Here is a 17,207-nt window from a genome sequence, read left to right on the forward strand (position 1 = left end):
TCAGGCGATCTTTATTTCCAAAACGGCGGAAGGTTATTTTTATTCTTGCCCTGACTCTTCACCAATGGAGAAAAGAGCGCAGGTGTATCAGGTCGAGCTAACAACAACTTCACTAGATTCGAGATTATATTTGGACATTAAGAGTTTCAAGTGAATGAATTTTCTGCAATGATTTGCCTTAACAGCCACCATCTTACGTGAGACGACGTACCCTTAAAATCCCCAGTTCAGATTGAATACTCCTCACTGTAAGCCATTGTTTTCTTTTAATATTCAGTTGTGAGAATCTAACGGCTCATCAAGACAATATCCTCTGACGATTTTTTTTGTTCTTATCCTGTTGATATAGCCTGTGTTCCAGCCGGACATGTCACAAATTCCTCCACGGACTACCGTATTTACTCGAATAAGCGCCGCCCTCAAATAAGCGCCGCATTCGGGACAAAAAAATTAATAAGCGCCGCAGTCCCGATGCGGCGCTTATTTGAGGAATTCCGTATAACCAAAAATAGCACTACAAAGAAACTCCAAAACAGCCTTGGAAATTTCTTTTCATCAAAAGCGACGTTTCGCATTTGAAAGTTATTATGCTTTACCGCTCGCCTAAGGGAAGATATTTGTTTACAAACATTGTTTTTGTTATTTAAATGTCCAACAAGTTAAACAAAAGAACTCTTTGTTTCACTAGCCAATAGTTTTGTGGTTGGCACATTAATTAAAATAGTTGACTTCAACGATATCTTTGCTATTATTTCTTTCTATCCAAAAATCTAACAATACACAGTTCTTTTAACGTTGTGAAGGCCGTGAGCTTTGTCGATACAGCAAACGCAACTACTCTCTTCCGTAAGAAACGAATACTGACAATCAAAAGACCCTTCTTTTAGTTACTGTAAAAGTTTCGTTTATATTAGATTTTCTGCGGCGTCCAAATTTTAAATAAGCGCCGCCTTTAAATAAGCGCCGCCCTTGAATAAGCGCCGCACTTGAGGCGCGAAAAATTAAATAAGCGCCGCGGCGCTTATTAGAGTAAATACGGTATACCAGTTGTTCAGACTGTCCGCGACGCAGGCTATATTGATATTGTAGCAAGAATTTAGATATCCATCACTTTGGGGAATTTAAAAGAGGGTTAAGTTCATTGTTCCTTTTCACCGATAAGCCTCTTACATGACGCTCTTTGGGCTCGTCACGCAATCTTTCCTTGAAAGAGTGTGAAACGAGTGCAATGAAATCAGTTTGGTTCTTTGGCGTCACACAACACTCCCTTATAGGGCTTATTAAGGCGTGACCATTTTATTTCTCGGCGAGGTTCCTGAAAGACGTCATTGTGATTTGATAGAAATCAGTACTTCTTCTGCGTGCCCAGAACCTTCGTCTTTCCTTGATGTGAGTCTGCTTCAGTTCTCTGACGATTTCGCTGACCCTTCTGTAAAAGCTGTCTACTTCTTGTTGCATTTCTCGCCGTATAGCAGCAACATGATTGTACGGGTCTGTGTATTATAAACATAAAAAAGCAGTAAAAGGGTTGACTGAAGGTTCCGATTATAATTGGCTAAATGTGTTTGAAGTACTAATTTTTTTTTTAAGTTTGGTTGATTTGATTGCACTCAATCAAAAGATTCCAAATTTCAAGTTTATACTTTTATTGCCTCCCTTTCGGACAGTTTTTTATGTATTTAAATACGAATCACATATCTGGCTGTTTGAAACGAGAGACAGTTATCCCTCATTAACAGAACAGAATTCCTTTCTCTCGGCGTTAATTAAAAGCATGATTAAACAATAAGAGGAAAGAAAAACACGTAAATTACGTCTAAACGACATGGTTAGTCCAAGAACATTATTATCCCTTGGCAAAATAACTGCAGGAACTATTGCCCCCTCCCCCTGGGGAGCAATCCCTATTAGTGGACTATACTGGGAAACTCCAACCGAATGGGTACCTTTTTCAGGCTTTAGGGTAGGGGAAACTGTTATTTAGGTATTTAAAAGGACCTTTCAAAATATCGTATGTTAAACAGTATCCGCGTTCAAAGCTGGTTTTAAGGTCATTGCCATGTATTGCATTGCGCATCCTTTCTGCGCAGAATTTAACACTTAATTATCGCGCGCACATAAACAAAATGGCGGCTTTTTTTCTGTGTGTCTTAGTCCGCGAGAAAAATAAATCGTCTCTTTCTCGTAAACGAGTATGGTGATTTCTCATTTTTTCTCATATTTTGGGTGCAGCGATCAAGTTCTTTCTGTAAAACGAAAACAGATCAATTCCTTTTACTAGAAATGTGTACTTTGACAGTACTCGCAAGGAAATTATTAAGCAATTATGCCGTATATACAAGGTCTTCCTGCTCCTAAACAAATATGGAGACCCCACTTTTTTATTTCAAAATTTAAGTCCCCTTAAGGTAATCACCAAGTAAGCAAAGTTTGGTTGAAAATCTATGTTCAGTTCTATTTCGGGGCAATGACCTTAGGTCGGTATGGAAGATACAACATCACAAAGGCGCAAATAGCCTCATTGCTGCAATTTTTAAAATTCGTTCTTCCGGTCGCTATGATCAGCTTGTTGTAGGAAAAGCCATGAAAGGAGTAGCAGAAGCAACAAAAGGAAAATTGTGCAAATACGAGACGCGAAAAAATGGAGAATGTAAGGAACAAGCAGCCTATTTTCAGGGTCGTAACCAGGTTTATTTTTTCATTGCTGATCCCAAATTTTAGCTCTAAAATTTGATTCCTGATCCCCAAAATGTGGTAACATTTGATCCCTGATTCCATTCTGATCCCATCTGATTGGCCGATCCGGATCCCATGACTTGTGATCCGGGATCCCGGGTGCATGATCCCGTTTCCGAGGCTGTGATCCCGATCCCAAGTCTGTGATTTCTGATCCCAAGTCTGTGATCCCTGATCCCATATACCTGGTTACAACCCTGTATTTTCTCTTTAAATATAAGTTACGATTAAGATTAACCTGTGCTATTTGAGCGTTGTTTTAATGTCCGGTGTATTTGATAAACCAGTCCACAAAGAACCGCCACAGCAAAGAGAGACGACAGAAACAGAACAGTCAGATGGAACTGGGCAGCGGTAGGGTCAAAGAGTCCAGAGCCTATATCCTCTGCAGGATCCTCGGCAATGGATTGTTCTTGAGTCTGAAATGAAGATAATTGTAGATAATCATTCAATGCGGGCGAATGAGGTTTGAATGTACGTTTACGGCTCATGTTATTATTCCTTTTCCTCGTTGAAAGTACGTTACGTGCCAAATTTAACTTAGAGTGTTTCGCAGTGCTTTGTCGATATTTAACAACTGGATTAGCTACGAGCGCGAGGTATTTATTGGAATATAATTGATGGTTTGTGAACTCAAGACATTTATCAAAGTTGCAAGAAGCCTGAGAGCGAGTGCGGTCTTATTGTTGTAGCCTTACCCCTGGGGCCTGGGCGGCTCTATTGACTTGATAATTAAAACTGACTTATTAACCAAAACCGTGCCCCAGACTCGTTCCCAGTCGTTCTCGAGACAGTTTTAACTAGAACGCATTGCATCAAGGGAAGGCCGGATTAAAATCAGGTAACCTCCATAACATTTCTCCCCAGTCTTTCATCACCATTAAGAACGAATAAGTAGGGACTGGGAACGAGTCTGAGGTCGCCCTAGGTTTTTTAACAAATCGACCATGGTTTCCATGGTCTACACGTTTACAGAAATGACGTCATAAAATCTTCAAACTTAAGTGGAACCACGAGCCGTTAGACGAGTGGTTTCATTGCATTGGTTTTACAGTCCAATTTGTGGGAAATGATTGGATGAAAAAGCTTCCGAGGACAGCCAAAATTGGACGATGCCCACCGAGAGCCTACTAGCACTCGATAGTGTTGGTCACTGTGTTATGCTAAACATGTGATTTTTTTTTTTTTTTGTGGGAACTTCTCTTTAAAACAAGGTTGCTCAGTATGCAAGTCAACAAGGAGAAAAGGTCTCTCAGGCAAGCGATCTTTTTGGTGATGTCTTTTCTTTCCTAAGCTTATTAAATTACCGTTAGATTCTTTACTGTTTTCTCTATCTTGTGAACGATGTCTGCCTTGTTGAGTTCAACAAAGTCAAGAAAGCACTTCTCTAACTTCATAGAGGCCCCGGCCAACACTACTCCGTACGTCTTTTGATAGTCATACACCTGGTACACTCGCAGATTAGGATTGGAGGACAGATCCTTTTGAGTGGACACCACGTACAAATCGATTAACGCGCCCTCAATTTCTTTGTTCATCAACGCTCTGTTGATGTCACTGTATGTATGATACTGCTGAGCTGAAAAACAAAAAGAAAGCTCGAGATAGCAGGGTTAATTAGCAAATGACACAATTGGTGGTCTTCATCAACGGTACAATGGCGTTTTTTCAAAACTGAGTGCGACGGCTATACGTATATGTTGCTATCAGCCGGCCGATAGAAACCTCGAGCTTGCCGTCTTATTGTTAAATAGAAAACATTGCGTTAACCAATCAGTTTCGTGAATTTCCAATAGAACACGGCTGAGTTTCTACTAATTCTTGATACCATGAGTGCTTTGCGGCGTGTAATAGGAGTTACCTGGATTCATATTGGCTGTCTTGCGCACTCCAAGTGAGAACTCCGGTGATCCCTGAATGGCTCCAATCTATGGAAAAAAACATTTATTAATTTTTGGGGGATCTGTTACAACAACGATAGTCTACGAGCAGTTCATTGGCAATTCAGAGAAGTTAACCCTTAATATACTGAAATTATTCCTAAAAACGCGTTTTTTTAACCGTTAATCGATTTTCTTGGCTCCACGGTCCAAAAGTTCTCTAAATTCGCTAAAAATGCACTTTCTGACAATGCAGGAAGATTTTGATGAAATTTCCATGTAAAAATGTACAATATTTTACTTTGGCGCATGCGCATAAGCCAAAATTTGGACTTTCTTTTTTTTTTGCTGAACCTTTCCGATTTTTTTCCTTGCTCCTTTCCTTTTCGTTTTTCTCTGCTTTCTTATTCTCTCTATCTTTTACTCTGTGCACCCCTTCTACTGGCCTGAAAAGTTTTGATCTGAATCAATGGAAAACCCTGGAAAGGAGATCATGATCAAGTACGGGTATTTTGGCCTGTTTTAGCACCAATTTTACACCAAAAACTGATCGTGTTTTTTTTTTTCGATTAGCTCTGTCGGAATGCAGTCAATATTGAAGATGGATAGTCCTGTGGAAAGATCTATCCTAGCTCTATAAAATGCAAATCACAAAAATTTGCTGACGTATAAATTGGTGACGTCATAAAAGTGGCAGAATGGCCATTCCTCCAAATCTCGGAATAATCCGCACTTAGCATGTTAAGGGTTAAGATAAAAAATAAATAAATAAATGCGCTCTCTTGAGTTGTCAAGGTTAATAAGCGGTGGGACGCTAAATCTTATTTGGGGCATGTCCAGAAGTTGCTCGGCAACTTTTTGGCAAACTTTTATATTTCGAGCGATTTTAATCTCTTCGAGCAACATTTTGCATTCTGAGCGAAGATTGTCCGAGTGTTGTTCGAAGGCCATACGAAAGTTTCCGAACATTTTTCGAACTTTCCCGAAGATGAACGAAGTTTGCCAAAGATTTCCGAGTAACTTTTTGGAAAAAAAATTTAGTTTACGGTACCTTAGCACCATAAATTTTCCTGCTGGAGGCTTGAAGCACCGTGTAAGATATAAGAGATTCTGTCATCACGGCTACAAGAAACGACATGAGGACGAGGCCAGTTAATGTCCAGGCTATCGCGAAGAGACGTCCAAGAAAACTACGAGGAACCTTGTCACCATAGCTGCAAACAAAGGAACAGCAATATGCACTGATTATATATTTATTTTAAATAAAAATAAATGTTGTTTATAGTGGTCATGCACTTAGCTTCATATCTGTTCGAGATAACTAGTAGTTTACAGGCATGCCACTGAAACAGAGGAAGCAAATATTTTAAATTAATGAACATAACGTAGTAAGAAAATCTCAACTGTTAGGAGACGGACAAGTTGGCTTTATACAAAGCGTGACCGAGGATTTGAACTCGTGACAACCGAGAACAAATCCAGCTAGTGGCAGGGTGGAGGGTTTGAACCCGGGACCTCCGGATTACAACACCAGCGCCCTAAACCACTCGGTCACGCTGACTCCTCAAATTATTTATTACGTGACAGAAATACACGGCGTAGGTTCATCCGAACCTATGCAATGGCTCGATTGACCCACAATAACTGGCAAGGAAATAAAGTTCTTTTGGGAAACACGTGCGGTTTACGTGCTATATATTTGCTGTTGGGAGGTCTAAAGTTATATTTTATGTTACGTTGTATTTAACGATCAGACTGCGAGTCGAAATATCTGTAAAAATAAATATAAATATTATTCAGCGCAGTGAATGTTAAAGCATAATTTTTTTCCGAGAAATTTTAATTTTTCATAAGTTATCATCTTACATTAAGCTATTTCTACTCCTCAGTTGAGTTCGCGATTGTCAAGTTTTGTTCACAAATCATTATAGAATATTTCCTTCCCAACCTCTTTGCAACCTACTTTCTTATTATAAAGCTTTACCCTGACCCTTCCCCCTGACGATATCCTCACCCTAATGTCGTGCACGTGATGTAAGCCCACCAAAATCCTGCCCATAATCCTCTAGTGAATAACTCTGGAAACTCCTCAGGATTGGCATTAGACTCCTGTAAAATGAAAAATTCAAGAGGACTGATCCGTTAGAAAAAGAAACGTTTTAAAACCTTTTAATTCAATAATAATTGAAATACATTGTATATTTTAACACGTAGAAATTAACACACTTTCGTTTCTTTGGATGTTTTTTTTTTTCAATTTCAAACATGGCAAAATCACCAATTGTTGACTCGACCCGTATATAGTAAGTGGTTTGAACGTAGAAGTATCAGTAGTTCGTAGTTCGTGAACTACAAGGTGAGGGAAAAAGTCCTCAACTGACAGTATTATAAGTCTGTCCCGTGGATTGGTCAGTTTTGCTGTGATGTCATTGGCTGTAAGACTAGCGTAAAGTATGTCAACATTGATTGGCCAGTTTTAGAAGGTTTTAATCGGTCTATTGTCGGTCATAAGGAACATAAGGAACGCTTTCATCTATAAGCCGGCCAACACCATCTGTATGCCTTACCACCACTACCACTGCGTCTCATCCCCTCCCTTACATGCACACTTCCTCATCTCTTATTTTAAACGATTTTCTCAGAGGCAACTCTGAGTAGTTAACATATCTAGCACATCAACAGGATAGATTGATATTTAATGCTTAGAAAGATGTATTGCAATGTAATTAGTTTACTCAGGTGATTTCCAGCCCGTTCTGCGCAGTCTCGGAGTTTGTGTTCATTTTTGTTTTGAATTCGTTGATAAGTTACACTTCGTTAATAGCGCACATGACGTTTTTTAGTCCGCCACGTTTTGGAATGCTCGACGCGAGGTTCTTCTACTCGTTATTATTGTTTTGCAAGGAAATCTGGCGTTAATAACGAAGAAAAAGATAGTTTTTACCGGAATTTTTTATTTTGGTTATCAAACATTCCTTCGTGTGAGGCACACATGCATTGCAGGCGAGATTGCGCAGAATGACTACAAATCATTAACACTCACAAGTGCCCACAAGACAGCGCCGGCCAGCAGCACCATAAGAACAGTCAGGAGTAGCATCGGGAAACAAGCCATGCCAACATGTATCACAAAATTAGCTTTTTCCTCTGCCGACGGCAATGGTGCGACGAGGGCCACCCCGGCAGATTCCATCAGGGGCACGTAACGATAAACCCCATATCTAGTTTGACCTTTGTACCCTTCTACGGGGAAGGTCATGTCTGCTTTAAACTCATTCTTATGCACCAGCGATACGTTGTCTTTCTCAGCGGCCATGCCCTCTCTGTCATGCTCGTAATCGATTGATGTAGGTCCGTGGCCGTTGAGGCATGGTGTACAGCATGTGCTAGTCGCCTTGTTCAGTATGAATGGAAAAATTCCCTCGTAAGAACTCTCCTGATTACGGCTCATGTATGGAGGGAAGGAATACCAGTTTGTCGTCATTTTTACAGGACATCTGCAAGTTTCTAAAAGAGTTAATTTAAGATTTTTATGAGGGATTGGTTTACCATACTGTTCACTACCTATGCGCATGAACAATTATTTACATATTGCACATAGTTTATTCCTCAGCTATACGAAAAACCGCGTGAAAGACCGGTAGATTACCTGTGTTGTCTATGTAAAGCTAGTTTTTGAGAAGTGACTCAAGCCTTTGAAAGCTTGTCAACAACAACAACAGCGCATCTTTTATTTACTCACGGTAAAAAGTTAAACTGAAGCTTATACAGTTTATGGCGCCGTGTTACTTTCTAGCTTAGACTTCTAAAAACCTATAAATATACTTAAATACAAATAAACATTCATTTTTTATTTAAGTTAATAAAATACGAAATCACTGTTATTGTTAGGCTTGATTTCCGCCGCTCTCTCGAGTCCGGTTTTTGTTCCTCCCCAAACAGCGGCTGGTAATCGAGTCTATATCATTGAAGCTCATTTGGGGTGACTCAGCAGAGAAATTGAGGTTTATGATGGCTTGGGAGCCCCTGCGCCGACCGCAGAGGGTTCCAATATGCTCCAAACGACGAATCTTCTGTACGAGACAGAATTCCTCATGAAGTAGGTTTCGAAACTCGGGACGCTTACTCGGTGTTGGTGTCGCAGGTCATACTTAGTGTCATGCCTAATAATTAAGCATTTTGTACGTTAAGGGGGCTATCTTATTAAGTGTCAGAAAGTTAGTCTCACTTTGTTGCTTTTCGGCGGGCGTATGCAGAGGGCATGTCGCGCGGTAAACTGTATGTAACTCTAACTGCCCTACAACGTTTGGATTCCAGAGCATTCAATTAGTTTCATTGGAAGTGCTGTCGAATGCTCGCTCTATACTTTGTCTGTATAATAAATAGCAGATACGAATTTTTTTAACGAGGCGTTACCAAAACATTTCTCCCGACTGGATAAGTCTTTCTAGTCGACATACCTGCTCTAATGCTATGGCTTATCGCACCATCGCCTTTCACAGTGAATGCTGTCACTCGTATCTCGTAAACAGCGTAGCTCAATAGACCGCTCAGTGTTGTGCTCAATGCTGTTTCGTCTGTTGTCGTATTTAGAGTGGGTCGTCTTACATCCTCTCCAGCTATGCTTATTACTGTGTAGAAGATGCGATACCCCAAAAGAATGCCATGTACAAAGCCTTCTGGGACTGGTTCCCAGGATACGTGGATGATATGCGGCCCGCTCAGGTTGACCGCGTAAGGACCCACAGGTGGCTGACTGGGAACTTAATGAAAAACAATAAACAATGAAGTCAATGCGGAGTAATTTAAGGTGAAGCTTTTTGCCCTTTTTTCTCTGTTATTAGCAAAAACTCTTTAACAAGTCGCTTTACAATTAATCCTGTTAGCACAAACCCTTATTCTAAACAAGTTTTACTAACAAGACACATTACATTTTCAAGCGGTTTTAACTATTCAACAGCAAGTAGAAATAACGCAGATGGAAGTTGCTTCAAGTTCTGCGTATTGCGCACAAATGGTTCTACACCAAAGTGCCATAGCACTTTAGCCCCAGAGCTTACAACACTAAACCATCATAATAGTGCACTCTGTTCTTAAAAGGAGGCTGGCAGCTCTCTAGCACTAAATTATGGTGACGCTGTCCCTTTAAAGAATTTTTCCACTGAACCACAGCAATAACAAATCTTCAACATGCACCTACCATCTTCATCCGTAGACACGTTGAAAGTCTGGCTTATTTTTCCTTCTCCTTTGATCGTGAAGCCAACAATTCTAAAGGAATAATTGGTGAACTTTTTAAGGTTGGATATCCTGAGAAATGTCGTGTTTGGTGGTAAAGTTTCGACGGTTTCGTTCATGTTATCAATAGCTCTTCTCCGCCTTTTCGCTTCGATTTGTTGTTCGTCCACGAATTGATGATAAAATACTCGGTAACCGAGGAGAATTCCATGCACAAGTTTCTTTGGAATATGTTCCCACGTTATTAATAGGCTTGTAGAGCTTGTATTGGTCGAAGTGATATTCCCTGGTGCACGACTTGGTACTAAAGTATTAAAAACAGAAGAAACAATATGAAACGACACCAAGCCAATAAATAACTTCATTCACGATCACTACTTAGCTACACCCTAAGGTTGTGCCTGTTTTTCTGTTCAATGGCTATATTCTAAGGGAGCAGTTGTTTAAAAGGTGGGAAAATGAACACATTAAACTCACTTTCATACGAAAAGTTTTGATCCAGGCCTTGCTTTGTAACTAAGGCGAAGCGAATCGAAAATGAAATCCGAAATTTGGCTTCTTTCGTTTGGCGTACGTCAGAAGTTTCCGAGCTCTAACCCGAATAGTTCCAACAAAACTGCTGATCTCGGAACTCATAATTCCTGCCAGATGTGCTATATAGTAGATTGTGCCATACATTGAATGCAACGAGAGGGATCCCTTTGCCGTTGTGTATCTATATGAAGGGCCTGAAGGGATAAAATGGGAACTGGGGTTTGGAAAAATTTTCACTGGGAAAAGGGATTTGGGTAACTGAGACTGGGAATCACAAACAAATAACCAATAAAAGACCACTGGGATTTGGAAAATCGGGAAACAATAGTCTGGGAACTGGGATTTGGGCAAAATGTGGGCTGGGAAATGGGATTTTATATTCCCCTCCAGCACCCTCATATATGCCTTACCGTCCTGATCTGTGATGACAACGATGGGCGGACTCTGCACACCAAAGAATTTGCTGATTCCTTGCAATTCAAAACTGTAGTTTGTGTACTTTGCTAGGTCTGTCAAGTTAACCGACAACTGGTCGACGGGTAATCTCAGCAGATGCGTTTTGACGGTCTCGTTACGATCATTGAGTTCGTTATAAACGATTCTGTACTCTCTTAAAACTCCAGCCACCAATTCCGGGGGAATGGCAGACCAGTAAAGATATATGGATGTGGAACTGGAGTTGAGACCGGTCACATTCCAGGGATACACCTGGGGTGCTGAAGAGTAAAAGACAATAACAACAAATTATTCCATATAACGCAAATTAACAAAATTACAATTTACAATAACAGGCATATAGGACTGTTAGAGAGCTGATAAGACCAAGAACAGAACCAACCAATCGGAATGGTTGGTTGATTGTCCAATTGGATGAATTTCTTTCTCATCCGATACTCAACATATTCATTCAAAAAAGAATCTGAATGGATTAAACACTGTTCTATCATTTTGAGTGCGCCAAGATCTTATGTTATCTTGATTCTCAATGGAAACATTTCGAAATCGTTTAGCAAAATAAAGCTGAGTTCGAGCTAACGGGGGCAAGGTCATGGCAAATTGTTTTGAAGGAATCCAGAATTAAGTCCGAGTTATCGGAGTTCGAATTAGCAGGAGTGTAGAGCAAATCCAAGGGAAACAACCAGTAATTCGAGGTACTGGAAGGTGAAAAAAACAACTCGGTTCTTACTCGCTTTATGTAGAAGAGTACCATTAATGCTATCAAAAGTATAGAGAAGTAGAACTTTAATAAAATGCTGCAAATTACAAGACAAATTTCCCCGTCCGTCTCCTCCCTGGTATTTCTCACCTTCTTCCTCTGTTCTGATTGTGTTTGGCGGGCTCTTCGGCCCATCTCCTTTTATGGTAAATGCTAGCAATTGTATTGTGTAGAAAGTGTAAGGCCTTAAGAAGCCTAACGTGACATTCATTCTGGGAAATTCAACGGTCTGGTTAAAAACGTCGTCCGATGTTTCATTAAAAAAAACGCGATATCCCAGCAAGATGCCATTGACGTCACGGGAAGGAACTTCCTCCCAAAATACCCTGATGTCATGCTTGCTGATGTTGTAGCCGGAGACATTTTGTGGCGGAGCTGCGGGAACTGGGGACAAATGAATATGAATGTCTGTTAGCGGAGGTACCCTACCCTATTCTCCTATCTACAGCTCACGCTAACTCCTCCACCCATGTCAGATAAATATTTTACCCTGATATTGTTGTTGTGTTGAAAGACAGACGTTATAGCTCACGGGCAGGGATTTGTTTAGCGCGTCGTTTGCTTCTTACCAGCATGCGAAATAAGACTGTATGCTATCCAATTTGGAAACATTTTGGTGCCCAGAACAGGCCATAGGATGAAAAATTTCCGATGTCTGCCAAATTTAGGAAAGACCGAATCCAATCTGTCCAAATTAATCGTTAACTTGGGCACAAAATCTAAATGAAAGTGACTTTAATTTGGACATTTTCAAAAAATTAGCAAATTATCGTCGCACGCTTGCATGTGATTAAAACTTGTGGTATTATTACATGTAAAGTTAAAAATGGTATTGGCACACGGCATATATATCTTAATGAAAATCGTGGTTAAAAATCCTCTTGTAAAAACGTTACTTTTATACTAATTCCTCAATGACTTGTAAGTTTGTAACTATATTGGTCTGCCCTGCGTTAAACGAACCTCTTCTCCCAGATTGTTGACTCAGGAGTGTGCTTTTCTATGTTTTTTTTAAGTTCATTTGAAAGTGAGTTAAATAAATTTATAATAAGTCTATAAGGCGAGTAAGAAAAAAAAATGTCTTTTGAACGTCTTACCGTCTTGATCTGTCAGACAGTTGATGTAAGTAAATGGTCCAGCTCCTTTGATCGTAAACGCTCGAACTTCAAATCTATATTCAACATACTCGTCCAAACCTCCCAGCTCTAGCGACAAGGTTGAACTGCTCGTGTTTATTTGTACAGCAGGTAACAGGCCGTCCACTCTGTTATACGTAACAGCGTAGCCGCGTAGTATGCCATGGAGGTAATAAGGATCAGCTAGTGGTTGCCATGACAACATGATAGAGGTTGAACTTGTATTCCATGCGGCGATGCCTGCCGGCCTCCTGGTCGGAACTGAAAAAAAAATCATCAAAATTGATAACAAAACCTCAGTAAAAAGCCTACACTAAAGGGCACCAACTTGATACATATATATATAGGAGACGCCTGTTTCATTGTATTCAGATGTGCGCTATTTCTTCGCAGGGTTATTTAGATGTGAACAAATTCAGCAATTTATAGAAATTGTCTACAAACTACCACCTGCATCGTCATCGTCATTTGTAAAAGGATCATCTTTCTAACACTTTATTTATCTTATTCTTTACGAGCAATGAATTAATTTACGATAAGTGTTAATTGCTGAAATTTGCAATTTTGGGGATAATTTAAAAAGAAACAGACATGCTGTAAAAACGATAAGTTCGAAAATAAATTCACTTATTGCTCCCCATGCTTAAACCCCGGTTTCCATGGCATTAGGCGACTAGGAATATTGCATAACGCCCGTGTTTACATCTGGGTAGAGAGAATTATGTGAGACTAAGGTGTCTTCCCAAGAACACAACACGGTGCGGTCATCGCAGACTGATAAATCTGCTTTAAACCGGGTTTACACGGGCAACTTTTACGTGACAATTTTTATGTGACAAATATATTTGATAGTGTAGATGACACAACAATTATTTGTCCGGCAGTTCAAAGTTTAGTGCGCCACTAATGACCTTGGTCAGTAGAGATACGCACAGAGATACGCGCGCACAGGGCCAAGTGGGAGTTTGGGGACCACATATGCTGACGCAGTATTTGCCACGTTTTATGCGACAAGTCGTATACACGAGCAATTTTCGTATGTGACAACTTACTGGCGTGTCAACAAATATATTTGTCACAAACAAATTGGCCAAATTTTCTCATCTACACAAGCAAATATATATACAAAAATGTCACATTATAATTGCTCACATTTAATACATATGTCACATAAAAATTGCTCCTGTAAACTAGGCTTTAGTGGGAGGATAAACACTTCCTGTTTTGTAATTTGTGCTGTCGATATGTAGGTTGCGTAGGATTCGATTATAAATTCAGTTTTTCACTAGTTGTGAAACCATCTGCATGGTTAATTAAAACATTGTTTTCTAGACCTAACGCAATAAAATTTCAAGACATGTTGACAACACCGTACATAAAATATTCAATGAGCCATTTTCGAGTTATTTTTGTCTTTGTTTCAAGATAAGGATTGGCGCATGCAAAACGTTTCGGTAGGAAAATAAATTTGATCACATGTTAATTTGAATAAAAATAAAACTCATCATCATAAAAAAGATACAGGACCAGGCATCCTACGGAAACAGCGGCAGTGGTGACTAGTAAAGAGCCTATTAGATAATCCATCATTGTAAATCAAGAGCTCGAGGCGATTAAGATAACAAAAATCCAGCCGCGGCCGAGGCTAGAAGTTGTCGCATAACAAAGTCATGGCAGCGACCAACTCTTCTGGAGATGGAATACACAGCACATCTGGCACATTGAAGCAAATGTATTGCTCGGCAGATTTAGCTGACGAAACACACCACCAGATGAAATTTCTTGCCATCATTAACATCATTTTGTCCATTACCGCCTTTCTGGGAAACACACTAATCCTAGTTTCCCTTCGCAAGGAGTCTTCCCTTCATCCGCCGTCCAAACTGTTGCTTCGAAGCCTGGCGACAACTGATCTCTGTGTTGGTCTTATTTCAGAGCCTCTCCAAGCCATGTACGATCTGTCTCTGTTGAGCAAGCGCTGGAGTATATGTCCCTTCGCTTTTTTCGCAAGTTCCATGGCTGGCTACACTTTTAGTGGAGTAACTTTGTTGACAATGACTGCAATAAGCGTGGACAGACTTCTCGCCCTGCTGTTAAGATTGAACTACAAACAAGTTGTAACACTGAAACGAATGTATGTAGTTGTAATTGCCTTTTGGGTTGTGTCTAGCGTCGCGGCGGCAGCGTTTATTTTGAATTTCTTAATAACCATTTGGTATAGCTATATAGTCGTTTCATTATGTCTTGTAATATCCACCTCGTGTTACATGAAGATTTTTTGCTTTCTATGTCATCACCAACATCAAGCTCATCCTAGACAACCTAACCAGTCTTCTCCATTCGATTTGGCGCGATATAAGAGTGCAGTGTCCAGTGCACTGTGGTTGCAGTTTACATTAGTTGTTTGTTATCTACCCTATACTGTAGTTGGTATAGTGGGAGCAATGATGCCGACAGCTACTACCCCAGGTGAATTATCTTCGTTTATGTTTCTCGCTAAGGCGTTTTCAGTGACTTTAATTTACTTGAACTCATCATTAAACCCGATTCTTTACTGCTGGAAAATCGGGCCGGTGAGACAAGCAGTGAAGGACACAATCAGACAAGTACTTTGTTATTGATCCGTTTAATTGTAATACTCCATATTCAGTGCTTTATCAAGCAATTTGAAATACCGTAGCTTAGTCACTAAGTATTGATAAAAAAGTTATGTCATTCTATCAAAGTTTTTAAACTTAAGTTTTGCTCCAAGCTATATGTGTTGAGATTGTTTCAAATATTTCTTTGCTTTTCTCGTCTCCAACATCTTTCTGTGTGTAGCTTAAAACATTGTTCCTTCAAATTCAAAATTGGGCTGAAGCCGAGTTTTGTTGCAAATAGACAAAAAGGAGTTTTAATTTTAATTCTCCAAGAAACACCCTTTGTAACGCTTTTCATGAATCAAAGGTTAAAATGTTAGAGTTTATTAGTTGTCTCCATTTATATGGAGAACATCATGTTTGTTGAAGCCATGACGTTTTGAAATGGAGCACAAAATAAATTATTAGACAGGTCCCTTTTCAACTGTTCATAATATAGTTAGTGGCGCACCATCTTTCAAGAAGCTTAACATTGAAAGTTTCTCAAGGGCATTGAAAAGGACGAAAGAAGAAACAGAAACAGACAGTTCACTCTATTTATTTTACTTCTGTTGACGAAACGGTCGTGTTTTGAAACTAATAACTGAATAGAGTCTTTACGCAGAACACGGAATTGAAATAAACTAAAATTGAATCTGTAAATCGAAGATTTTAAGATTAATACAGATACGGGTTTTAACATTACTACTGAGAGAAAAAGAGATGAATTTTCCTTTGCATTCTTCTTTAGCAGCATACTCCATCATACTACAGGTGTAACAGTAATAAATGTTTGTTTGTAGTTTTGTCTAAAATTTCGAATAAATTAGACCTTTGCCTAAAATTATAAATAAACAAGACCTTTGTCTGAAAGATCGAATAAATTAGACCAAAACGTTGCAAAGTCTCTTAATTTTTCTTATATACAATTATACTGTTCAGCAACCGACGTTTTCTGGCTGTGGTAACTTTTATTTATTTGAAAACTAGAAATGATATGCGCCGCGCGAGAGAGAGGTGACAAAATGCTCTTTTTCTATTTTAAGGTCTGCGAGGAAGAAAACTTTTAAAAATCATCCTACGTACTAATAGGAAAGTCTACTACGCAATACATTAATGACAGCTGAAGTGGCTTTACGCAAAGGCGGAAATTCGCCGGCTTTTTATTGAGAAACGTAACTCTACCTTTAGTATTTAATTCTTCTTTCAACAGAATTCAAAGAATATTCACAAATGTATAAAAGCATTAAGCTCTTGAAATAGAACTCAGCAAGTTTTCTAACCGAAAATTCAGCTTAAAAGAAATATTGTTCTATAAAGTTTCTCAACCCGGTTGAGTAAAAATAAAAGTTTTATTTTAGGTTTACAATTAACAATTTATAGGTGTAAAAGTTGAAGGTAGTCTTAATTTGTTGAACGGCAAAACGTTAAATTGTTCTTTGCAACGCGTACGACCACGTTCCAGCTGGTGAAACGGCAAGCTATTACTGAGAATGACAACTGGCAGACAGGTCCTTGCTAATAGGTGAAATATTAATTTAACATTTACCTGAGAAAAACATTCCCTGTTTGTACAGACAAACGTCGCAAAAAAAATCGGGGGTGGGGGACGTGAATTTTAGCAAGTCCAATGTCGTTGGACCCATATATGAATTTCATTTTAAAATGATAAAATTAAGAAAAGTTTTTAGAGTAGTTTCACTTTATTCCGTGAAGTAGTTATTACACTTTTAGGTTTTAGGTGCAAATTCCATTGTTTCCTTTTGTTTAGTTTTGACTATTACACACTAACCGCTAGATATTGTTTCACGGGTTAAATGAAATCAATCTATTCAAGTTTTTTATTTAG

At 39.3% G+C, this 17,207-nt stretch overlaps 2 protein-coding genes across 3 annotated transcripts in view; one reads left to right on the plus strand and one right to left on the minus strand.

The window, feature by feature from the left end:
* The window catches only part of LOC144635766 (phosphatidylinositol phosphatase PTPRQ-like), a 38,309-nt gene continuing 21,102 nt past the window's right edge, over positions 1 to 17,207 (minus strand). Inside the window, exons 13-24 of one of the 2 annotated variants that reach the window (XM_078494849.1) lie at positions 12,702 to 13,001; positions 11,695 to 11,988; positions 10,799 to 11,104; positions 9,817 to 10,158; positions 9,077 to 9,379; positions 7,660 to 8,123; positions 6,631 to 6,725; positions 5,668 to 5,830; positions 4,598 to 4,664; positions 4,044 to 4,315; positions 2,975 to 3,155; positions 1 to 1,493 (exon numbers count right to left, since the gene is read on the minus strand). In XM_078494849.1, coding sequence (XP_078350975.1) covers positions 1,297 to 1,493; positions 2,975 to 3,155; positions 4,044 to 4,315; positions 4,598 to 4,664; positions 5,668 to 5,830; positions 6,631 to 6,725; positions 7,660 to 8,123; positions 9,077 to 9,379; positions 9,817 to 10,158; positions 10,799 to 11,104; positions 11,695 to 11,988; positions 12,702 to 13,001 — 2,984 coding nt within the window. In that variant the 3' untranslated portion in view covers positions 1 to 1,296. Of the gene's footprint in view, positions 1,494 to 2,974; positions 3,156 to 4,043; positions 4,316 to 4,597; positions 4,665 to 5,667; positions 5,831 to 6,630; positions 6,726 to 7,659; positions 8,124 to 9,076; positions 9,380 to 9,816; positions 10,159 to 10,798; positions 11,105 to 11,694; positions 11,989 to 12,701; positions 13,002 to 17,207 lie in introns of those variants that run through there. The other variant, XM_078494851.1, reaches the window with a different exon arrangement.
* LOC144635769 (putative G-protein coupled receptor 45) lies at positions 14,203 to 16,189 on the plus strand. The gene has a single exon (XM_078494854.1). The coding sequence runs from the start codon at positions 14,411 to 14,413 to the stop codon at positions 15,359 to 15,361; it is 951 nt and encodes a 316-aa protein (XP_078350980.1). The 5' UTR covers positions 14,203 to 14,410; the 3' UTR covers positions 15,362 to 16,189.

This window comes from Oculina patagonica, chromosome 13 (genome assembly GCF_052425735.1).
Source record: "Oculina patagonica isolate OP01 chromosome 13, crgOcupat, whole genome shotgun sequence".
NCBI lineage: Eukaryota > Metazoa > Cnidaria > Anthozoa > Scleractinia > Oculinidae > Oculina > Oculina patagonica.